Genomic DNA, 11,595 nt, shown 5'->3' on the forward strand with positions numbered 1-11,595 from the left:
GAAAAACAAAATATGTCACTGACACTGCACCAAACTGCACATACACAAGAAGGAAAAAGGACAAACCAAAAATCCCTAATGTAACACAATCCTAATTCTGCAGCCATAATCTTATACCAATGTGATCTTTTTCCCTGTAAAAATCCTACCTGTTCTCACCTGCATTGTTGGGGTATTTCTCTTTCCAAAAGAAGATGAAACCATTTCAGTTTTCAATGTGGAATCATACTACCTACTGTGGAGCCTGGCCATCCCCAGGTTCAAAAACACTGTGGAGAAGATCCAGGTAAGAGCTTCCAAGACAGCCAGGAATCTTTGACACATAGTCTGCAAGAAGGGGTCAAAGGAGCTGGACTTGTTCAGTCTGGCAAAGAGAAGTCTAAGGGCAATCTAATAGCATTTATTTAAAATGCTACCACATTAATTTAAAAGTAGTTCCAAGGATTACAGAGCCACACAACAGGTCCAAAGAAGGGGCAACAGGGAGAAGCTGTGCCTTGGAAGGTCTGTATCAGGAAATACCAGGAGAAGGGTGGTGCAGCCCTGGAAAAGGTCACTGGGGAGGTGGAGGATCTTCATCCCTGAAGCCCTTCAACACTCAAGAAGACAAAGTCAAGCCAGCATGACCTAGTGCTGGCAACACTCCTGTCTCAAGCTGAATAGGATTAGAGCTCTCCAAAGATCTCTTGTAACCAAGGTTTCTATTACTCAAGTGCTTCTCCCCTCCCTGCCCCCAGCCAGCACTGTCATATCCCCTCCAGAGCAGCAGCACATCCCTCCTCCCAGCACATACCCCTGCCCAGGCTCCATCCCACATGCTCAACAGGGTCAAGTGTGCCCTGAATGCTTCAGAAATAAACATGTGCTGATCAGCTTCTGGTAAATTTGGACTGATATTCAATTACCTTTCCTGCAGGAAGAATGTGCTTTAGTTCTCTCTCCTACTGAGCCACTGACTTTACAAAATTCATAGCAACTTTGAATTCTTCACATTGCTCAAAGTGGGTTGACACTGACCTTGGCATTTAAATAGTTAATTCCAGAAGACGGAAAGACAGACAGCACAGCTCCATAAACTTTGCCTCTTTGGGAAATCAGGGTGAAGGCAGGGCTGCAGCAGACACCCAAGGATCATCCAATCCATCCCATAGCCCCCAAGGATCCACCAGAGATGCATCACTCCTGACAGATGACTGCCTCACTTGTTCCACAAGACAGCTTCAGAAATCCTCTGGGTAAACATTTTTTGGAGTGGGAGACACCAGTTCTGTAAAAAGTTCAGTGTGAACCTTTCTAAGTGCCATTTAAGACCCTTGTTTGACATAATCTGGAAAAAAGATTATTCCTCTTCCTCTTTGAAGCAGCCTTTTACATATTTGCAAACTGCTATGACAACATGTTCCCCAGGCCAAACAGCCAAAAGTGTTTTAGTCTTCCGGAGACTGTGGTTTCTTGACTCACGATTGTTTTTGTTGATCTCCTGTCAAGTCTCTCTGCTTGGCCCGTGGTGTTTTTGCAGTCTGCTGCCCAGAAGTGTCAGAGCTTCAGCTTGGCATCTGCAGCAGCCACTAAACACAGCAGGATCACAGCACACGCTGCCTTTCTGCTCAGACACCTCAGTACATTCACCTTTTCCCACAAGTATCATACTGCTCTCACACAACAGTTTGTGATTCGTAGACACATCCTTTTCTGAGAAGCCAACACTTCCTAATTTTCTGTTCTTCACCTATTTTTGTGCACCAACTTACTTTAAAAAAAAACCAAACTACACTTGCTACTGCTTACTTTAAAAAAAACCAAACTACACTTGCTACTGCATGGCTCAAATTTGACAGGGCTACCTGGAACTCAATGTCCTTTGCAGCCCTTCCAATTCAATGTCATCTACAAATATAATGAACATACCTGCATGTCCCTCACCTGGGTTGGTTATTAACCCCCAAATACCTCTGCACCTTCAGCCATTTCTACAAAAACACCATCACTACCATGTTCCACTTTGTTGATGGGCCACCAGTAAGTAAATGTCACTTTTAACACAACAGGTTTGGGGAAACACAAGATTTGGTCCCCAGGCTCTCCCTGCTTCACCGTTCATTTCCAAAAAGGAAGTTTTCAGAGACCACAGAACACTTTCATGAAACAGCTGAAGATCTCTTCAATGTCAGATCCATCCTTGCCAAGCTCCAGTGCCAAACACTGGAGGTATGGGGACTCCTACAACTTTGGAAGAGGACTTTGCCATGAAATTATTTTACATTTTCAGCCAAGTGCCAAGTTTTCCTTAGTTTTGCAATATCAACCTCTCAAGCAAAACAGTAGCTGAAGAATGCCACCAAGAATTCCTGAAGCTAGACTAAAGCTAAAAGCAAATAAAGAAATATGAAGGACTAAGTGTAGAGAGGTAAGAAACTGTAACCCAGGCACTCCTATCAGCACTGATAAAACAGCATATCAAGTCTTCTGGTCATCCCAGCTGTAATAAGAAACCTTTCTCACATGTGAACCAAATAATCATTCGCAATATTATCAGATTATTAAAAAGGTTCTTAGAAATTTCTCTTCAGACACAGACAAAGGTAGGAAACACACAAATACTTTTATCAGATAGCACAATTCTCCCTTTTGTGAGACATCAAACCAGGCTCTTTGGTTAATCACTTGAAGTGCCTGAAGTACTGGAGCACTGGATGTGTAGGGAGTGCCATGATTATGAAGTTCACAAGCTGTAGACACACAGCCAGGCACACACCAGCACTTTGGGGAACCCTGCAGGAACAGCAGGCATCTCTTAACAGCCTCCTCCAGAATGTTCTGCCTCTCCTTGACTTGTGTGAACGGCTCTCATGTCACCAATCAACACTAATCTGGTGCATTAGTAAAAGCTCAGTTTTCAGGAAAATCTATAAAAACATCCATTTGAAATAAGAAAGATATTGGAAAACATGCCTGGTTTTTCTACCTTGTCACTCACTTGGGGCAGCAGGGGGCAAAGCAGGGGGGGTGGGTGAACTGGAGAGAGGAGGAGCAGCTCATGCTCCAAACCAGGGAACTCAGATGCACCACTGCCAGTCTGAACCATCCCTTCCAGCCCCAAACAACAAGTCCAGTTCCCTCTGTCTACAGCCTCAACTCTGCAACTGCAATCTTGTCAGATTTAGGGATTTCAAGGATTAGGTAAAGAGACTGCCAAGAAAACCCCTGGGTTTAGGAAGCACCTTTGCAGCCCTCTGGCTCAACATGAACAGAAATTCCCCAGAACAGTTTCTGCAGTTGAAAAAAGATTTCAACAATGTGATATTAAAACCTTGACTTCCTACCTATGCCAAGCACACTGCTTAACTCCTCCATCCTCACATCCCAGGGCAGGAGCACACTGCAAATGCTAGGGAAGTCCCAAATTCGGGTCAGAGCAAATCTGAAACACCTTTCAATGCCAGACTGTTCCAAATATATCAGGTTCAATTGCCTCTCTCCAAGGCAGGGTCAATTACAGGCCACAAAGTGATTTGCAGCAAGGTACATGTTCACAGCCCATCCCCACAGAGCTCAGTTTTGATTAAACAAAAGTGGCTTTTAATCTGCAGCAGGGGCAGCAGCTGGAATTACACCAGGTGCCAGCTCTGCAAAACCTCAAAGCCTCAGCCTGGGGCTCAGAACAGTTAGGAAGATGCTGTAATTTTCTCCAGAGTGCAACACTTTTACAGCTCCCCCTGAGAGTTCACTTTAAAAAGGTTTTATAGGTGCCAGCCAGTCCTCCCTGTGCCCCCAGATGCTGTCCTGGTCTTTTACTTCCATACAATCACCTGGGCCCCCAGGTCCTCAGCAGAGCAGGTCCAGGAAATCCAGCTGAAGCAGTGCAAGGTGTTACCCCAAGCCACTCACCCCACAATCTGTGATCAACTCCCATGTGTGCCACAGCAAGGAGAGAACCAGGTGAGTGCTCACACCCTGCTCAAGGGCTGCACCTGGCTCAAGCCCAGCACCACGAGCAGCTGGACTTCCAACACAGAGTCCAACCCCTGGGTAACCATTTCCAAGGGAGGGCAGGAGGGGACAGCTGCTGTATTTAGGGACAGGTTTCCTGCAGGTCACAGCTCTACCCACTGCAGAATTAACACATATTCTCACTCTCTTGGTTCTAAGTCAATTAGCCTGCAATAGCATGTCTTGCCCCAAAATACACCTCCACTAAGGTATCAGAAAAAACAACACATCTGAGCCACAGCTGGAAAACCAAGGACTCAATCAGCCAAGGGTAAAAGAGGAAATGGCCTAGGCTATGTTTAGGCAAATGTAAAGGAGTCAAAGACATCAACAGTAGGTGATAGTTCAAATCCTTCCTGTTAATAATGTGTATTCTGTACAGAGGCAGTTTAATATTCTTTTTCTACCCTACCAATGTCTCTTTATCCCTACATCCCTAATTCTGCAGAAGTACTATTCCACCATTAACAGGATTTTATAGGGCCTCCAGATGAAGGAATGAAAATATATGTCAAACCACAGCACTATTGTAAATCCCTTCCCCCCAGATGTGGGGGGGATTGCCTTCCTCCATCCTTATATTACGTGCCATAGGTTGTGTACCACTTCCCCAAACTCAGTCTTTCACCCCAAAAATCTTAACCAAAATGCTCAGCTGCTGTCCCTCACTGTGCCTTGAACCTGCAGGTACTACTGGCATAGACAGCAGTCCAAAAGAAAAAGGGCTGAGAATGAAATCACTGGGAAAAAACCCCACATTCCTCTTCCCCACGGAGATTCCTTCCCTGCTTTCTTTGTTTCTAGAGGCTTTGAGGCTTAGACAGTTTCCACCCTGTCCTGATGACATGCACAATTCTGTGAAATATAAACTGTTAACACTGAGTGCTGCAGACTGCAGCAGTATGGAAATGGCAGATGTAGGCAGAGAAAATGACCCCTCTCCTTGCTTACCCTGCCCTAGCATTGGGGGTTCTCTCCACTGCTGTGTTGCAACATAAGCTGAAGTACATGGTAAAGAGGCAAAAGGAGTGATTTTGAAAAAGGTCCTTGTGACACCAATTCTGTTGGAGCAAAAAACCTTCAAAAAGAAGCTTAAGATGCAGCCAGAGCAAGGGGGACTTGATTTTCAAATGCATGCATTGGTCTCAAAGCCCTTTCACTGGAAAAGGTGTTTCTCTACCTGTAAATAAAGTGCTTATCAATGCAGCATGCTGAGTTTTTGCAGGAGCATGGTCACTGATCCATGCAGGAGGAGGCAGGATTTCCCAGGTTTTAACTGAGGTTATCACATTTCCAAAGATGTTCCTCCCTGCAGAGGGAGAGATCTGGACAAACACTTCAGCCTTTGGAGCTGGAGTGACACAAACACACCTACCCTCACAGGTGCATTAAAAGAAAAGAAAGAGCAGAAGCCAAGAGAAGTCCATGTATTGGGCTGGCTTCAGTATTCTGTGCCTGGCTTGGAGAGGAGCTTTCATCCTGTTCAAGTGCTCCAGCTCTTCAAAGGAGAGCAGAGTGCCCTTTTCAGCAGAGCCCTGTGACTGCAGCTCGCCAACACTCTTGTTGTTCTACTTCAAAATCACCGCTTTCACACAGCCATGTGAAATGCAAAAGCACATTCCTCTGTAAATTGATGGGGTTTTACTTCTTCCAGGCAAAGGGCTCAACAATTTATATAAAAACCGATTTCTCCCTTCATGGGGAAAAAAAGCCAGCTCTAGTTTTTAGGGGGAAAAAAGCCTGTGTTACTCTAAGAACAGGACTATTGTAAAACACTCTTACCATCTAATGTGGCTCACAGGAACAAACAGCAGCTGCTCTAAGTAAAAAACTCTTTTAGCCCCCAAGAAGGCTAAAATGTGGTCCCAGAGACTTATATGCTCACACCAGTAAGTACTGCAAATGTGTTTTAAAATCCTGCCTTCAGCTGCCCCATCCTTGTTTTCTTTGTTACACTATATTCAACAGCTTGGGCCACTCAAACTCCAGGGGAAAGAATGGAAAATTGGCCACCCTGCTGCTTTGAAATCTCTCCTCTCTTCTGGCACAGACATCAGAGGCCAAGGTGATGACTGCCCTGCAAAAGCATCTAATGGGTCTAAAGACCATCTTGGCACAGCCACAGAGGGCAACACCACGTGTCAGTGTGGCCTTCTGGGGACCCCACAAGGGAGGGGTCCTGATGCACCCAGACCCTCCCAGGCACTGAGCCAAGGAGAACTTCCAGAAGAATCAGGTGGCTTTGCACTGAGCTGCTCTTAGAGCAAAGAACAGCTTTACACTTTGCAAAGGTAAATCTGCAATAAAGGGGGGCACCTACCAGCTTCTCTGGCCTCTTGTACTTACAGGACTTTATCTCCTGTATTAAAAAAACATATAGGACCAAGGGAGCATTAGAGGGCAGTGGTGCTCCTCTGTTCCTGGCTATATTAAACTAGCTTTGAATGTTTTCCCAAAGACACACTCCAGTCCAAATTCAGGGAAGCCAGTCTGCCTTACTGCCCATCTTAAACAGATGTGCCACAATAAGATCACCTGAGTTTTTACTCTTTCAGGGAAAGCCAGCCAGCCAGACCTGCCACAGCATCAGTGCAAAACTTATTGCATTGCAAAACCTCATCCAAAGTTTCAGAATGCTTGTCCTATACTGACTGAATTCTCCTGAAAATGATAAGGACTATGGAGAGATTTTCTCTGATATGCAAGTAAATTTTTTTTCCCTTATAGGAGACCAGTTTCTACAGTAAAATACAAGTATGCAGAACAGAAAGTTGAGTTGCCACTATACACTTCCATCTGCAACTTTATGGGGAAGGAGGTTACCAAGAATAATTACAGTTTCTCTTTGTTGCTTGTGCCTTTTTTATATTAAGCTTGTCATTTGATAGGAAATCCAACCACAGTCATCACAATTCATAATGCAATGACTGATCAGTCCCTCTGGGGCGGGATGGGCGATTCAGCAACCAGCTCCCAACTGAGTCAGAAGCAGTCTGGGTTCAAGCTCTACCCCATTCTCTCTCAAAACGTTGAATAAATGCAGGAAATTAATAGTGAAATTTGACAAGCCTGTCACCTGTCTCCTCCACTATGTGTCACAAGGGATTTGAGGGATTACAAGTCCTCCACAGTCTTTTAAGCAGCCCCCACAAGGAGGACAATTACGAGGATACTTTGGAAATGTTCTGCAGACGTGCTTGGGTAAGGACTCATCCTGTGAGTACGCATCAGCTGCCTTGGAATGGCTTTATTTTTATCTTGTTTTCTGCCAGGTAGCACAGGTAGTTTGTTTGCTAATGCACTGCCTGCACTCTCTGTGCTTCATGCTTCTGCTATTAGCTGCAGGCAGGAAAAACTGCTTGGGGAGAAAGTGGTTTATCTTTTTACTCACACAGACTGAGTTGTTATGGGAACACCATTCATGCTACTCATCCAGAGTAACTTGGTTTTCCTGTAACTAAGGGCATTCTTCCAGCATGAATCTATCCATACAGGATCTGCAGAGCTTACTCAACACCTGCATTTAACTCGGGGCTTTAAACTCCCAGTTAGGGCAGAAGATCATTAAGATTCTGAATGCTCAAGGAAAGTAGAAATGCAATGCACACACAGTTTGCAAGTCAGGCTTATCCTCTGACCTTTGCTCATTCTCTCCATCAATGTGCCTTCCATGAATTTGTGCAGTTGCTCTTCAAACTCAGGTAAACTTGCAAGGTCCACAGCCCTCATTTTCACCCTGTATCATCAGAGACTGTGCAGGTTTGTTAGGGAACTTTCTCCTGCTGGCTTTTAGGCAGAAGGCAACAGCCCCTTCAATCTTCACAGGTTTTGTCCTTCCCTATGGAATTGGCCACATATTTCACATCTGTGCTTATCAGCAAACTCCTGATCCATGCAAAGGCCACTGGCACAATACGGCTGCAATGCTCCTTCAACAGATTTTGGTGAGGATTTCTACCAAAAACCATTGGAAAATCTAAGCCACACAAAACCAGTTCATCTCTCCACAGGCTGCTAAGTCTCCTGCAGAGCTCCTACAGACTTGCAATGCCCAACTTCCTTCATCTATCAAGCATGTCTCTCCTATCAATGCATCCACTAGCACCATAATTTAGAACAAGCTTTTTTGGTTATTTGATTAAGACATGTTCCCACAGCAGCACACACCAACCTCACCCACTGTGAGCATACCACAAAAAGCTGATTCTGTTCTATGAATAGGAGTACAGCCCATGAGAGAAATGATATGTCCAGATCAGATATCAAAATCAGAACAATCCATACACCTTAGCTAAGTTTCCCAATTAAACCATAGCATACATTATCTTCCACTTATTCCATCCATTTTCCCAGGTGTGTAAGGCAACATAAAAGTACTGGTATTCAACAGAAGGGGAAGCTTTGAAAAAGAATCAGAGCAAGCCTGTCCTAGCAGGATAATGATCGTCCAATTTTCAATTCTACACTTGCAAATTCAAAGAAAACCAAGAATGGAATTCCAGCTTTGCTCCTCAGACAACTTTTTAAGCTACAAAGAGCTCCCAAAAATCAGTTTTAACTCCAAGATTTCAATTAAAAATTAAATGAAATAATTATGTCCAAACACTCTTTTTAGCAAGTTCTAACAAAACAAGTGAAAAAGAATAATACTGCAGCGGGCTACATTCAAAGCAGTGTCAATAGCTCACCTAACCCTGACTCAGGATGCTCAGGGGAAAAAAGCACACCAGTTACAAAGCCAGCTGTCCTTCCTTCCTCATCCTAGCCATTACCAGAAGCAGTTCAAAAAGTAGAGGGGATACAACAGATAATCAGAGCAGTGATGTCAGCAGTACCTGAATAACCTATTGTGGGAGACCTCTCCTACTGATCTGCTAATGGCCTCTTCAAACAGACCTCACACTCCAGGAACAGGAGCCGGGGTAACAGGGTCCCAGTCAGAAAGCAATTACATTAGCTGGACTAGAGATCACTTGTTTTTCCAAGAAAATGGAGCTGCTTCTCAGGTCAGCATGTATCTTGGCTTTTGTTCCTCTTTCAATACAGCTTTGTCCTCTGTGACCAGGTTTTGGGGTCAGACTTTTCAAAAAGCAGGACTCTGCACCGAGACTCAGGGCACTGCTGCTGCCTGCCATGGTACAGCTTGAAGACAGCTCCCTCCTTCCCCACTGGAACTTGCCTGAGCCACACAGCTCAAGCTGTCAGCTCTGTAGTTCACAGGCTTCTGTCAACATTTCCTCTTCTGTTTCAGATCCTCAGCCTTCAGATTACAGAGAAGAAAAGCAGTTGCTCCCATGAAACCTGTGCTCCTGCATCCATCCAAGACAGATGCTGCCGGCAATGCACTCGAGTATTCTGCCCATTCCTACTCCAAAGAAACCAGGACTGGGCTCCTGCCATTCCCATTAGTCTGACAAACTTATCAATAACCTCATTTCTGACATCTTCCCACTTCCTCCAGTGTAACAGAAAGAAAGAAGAGCCATTGTCTGTGAGCACCAAAAACTCAGAAGCATTTAAAAACCCAGAGTGCTGGCAAGATTGTGGGAAACACAACAGACACCTTCAAATCTCTGCGGCTCACTTTGTCTTCTCCTAGAATTTACTCACAAAATGAGCAGCCTCTTTACTGCACCTCCTGCCAATACCTGCCTACAGTCAAGCACCATGCAATTTAGGGGTATAGGCTTAATTACACTGGTAAATTAAAGCATCCATTTTCCCTGGATCTAGAGGAACAGAAAGCATCCAGGCAACAGACACAGGCTTCTGGCTGACACATATTTGCTTTCGACAAGTCAAGCATCGACACCTTTCCAAAATAACTGCTCATGTCACACACAGTATCCATAACAGCCTCCTAAAGTGTGTAATTTGTGGAGGCATGACAAGTAAAATGCCTCAGGCTTGTACATTGACACTTTCAAAATAGAGAGTTTAATGCTTTCTCTGTGGCACATGTGCTACTTCTGCATGTACAACCAACAAGCCTCCAGTGGCCTAGTTGCAATTCACAATATTTCTCAAAACCAATCTGTTCTGGTACGAGGACCAGTGGACATCAAAGTAAATTACCCAGGGAACTTTCAAAACACTCAATTCACTCTCTCCAGATTGCCTATGACAGCACTGAGCTTGATCAGACCCCCTTCAAATGCTAATTTTTTTGGAGGAAAGGCCCTAGTCTGTTCACTCATTCTTCAAACAGAAGCCAGGCCATGCCTTTGGTTATTCACACTGCCTTTCTACACATGATTTTCAGCTCTGTATTTTTATCCAGAGAACACAGACCTGCACTCAATAGCCAAGGGCACTGCACAGCAACGACATGACAATAGCAACACTCATTCCTAATATCAACAGGGGTTTGATCAGATGTGTGAAGATGTTATTTACAAGTGTTTAGCTTCAAATTGTTTCTTCTGAAGAGCAAGAAGCACCTTCAGATCCTACTATCATTTACAGAATGACTCTTCTCTCCACACTTACCTACGAAAACTATCCTTCAATCCTCCATTTTCTCACATACCAAGCTCGGGAAGCAATGCAGATCAATTCCTGAAATAATCCCATCTCCAGATGGAAGAAGTAAGTGCCCCTTGCCTGCCATAACCTTTCAGCAAAGCTATTTTTCATACTACACTTGGATTCGTGTCAGGAATCAGACTAGTGATGCATGTGCCACATTTCAAACACCCTGGCACAAGTTTCAACTGCAAAGCCTCTAACAGCAGCTAGAAACCCACAAGCATCCCAGTTCTGTTGTACAGCAAGTTTCCTCTTTCTGTGCACACATTTTTTTAAAGGAGATCACTATGTTGCATTGGGAGCAGACAGAACATGGGAAAGGATTGGGAGCAGACAGAACATGGGAAAGGATTTTAAAAGCCAGATTCACAGATTTTTTTACCCCCGGTAAAGTTATCACCCACAAGACAACCAGATTTTGGTCATCATAGAGACGCACCTAGGGAGAGCTGAGACAAAGTAGAAATTTTCCAGAGTAGAAATCCATTTTGACTTAAGTGAAATGTACATCTTTGAGTTAAGTCTGTAGTTTTAAAACATAGCTGTTTAGTCTGACTGCCTGTTCTCATAAAAAGCCTAAACTGGGAGAAACTGCTTCCGCTGAAGGACAGAAATAAGGGAGGGGGGCAGACAGAGAAACAGAGACTGCTACAAGAGCAGGTCAACCTGACCTAAGAATTCTTTCTGATAAAAAAGAATTAGCAGCAAATGTCACGCGAAATCTGTAAAAATGAATATGTATGAACCTATTGTGAAATTGCATGCATATGTATTTGAGAGGGGGATAAAAAAAGATCTAGAGTTCCCAGAAGTACGCATGTTTTTTAAAGAGAGTAATCTCCACGTGTGTCCAGCGCTGTAACAAACATACAACCTTCACAAAGTTATAGAGTTTGTTTGCTTGCACAAAACAGAGCTTCTTGCCTGACTGCCCCTCACCACACTCACCTCGCCTGAGTAACTGTACTTCCCCTTCAAGATCTGCCGGTACAGGCGGGTGCGGTTGTCGTCCTCAAAGGGCATCGTGCCACTGAGGAGGATGTAGGAGATCACCCCCAGCGCCCACATGTCCACGGA

At 44.4% G+C, this 11,595-nt stretch overlaps 1 protein-coding gene across 1 annotated transcript in view; it reads right to left on the bottom strand.

Annotated features, from left to right (window-relative positions):
• Positions 1 to 11,595, bottom strand: part of PSKH1 (protein serine kinase H1) — a 24,431-nt gene that overhangs the window by 9,999 nt on the left and 2,837 nt on the right. The window contains 1 exon segment of the mRNA XM_005422761.2: positions 11,467 to 11,595. This exon segment is cut by the window's right edge and continues 34 nt beyond it. Coding sequence (XP_005422818.1) covers positions 11,467 to 11,595 — 129 coding nt within the window.

Source organism: Geospiza fortis, unplaced genomic scaffold (assembly GCF_000277835.1).
Source record: "Geospiza fortis unplaced genomic scaffold, GeoFor_1.0 scaffold97, whole genome shotgun sequence".
NCBI classification, from domain to species: domain Eukaryota; kingdom Metazoa; phylum Chordata; class Aves; order Passeriformes; family Thraupidae; genus Geospiza; species Geospiza fortis.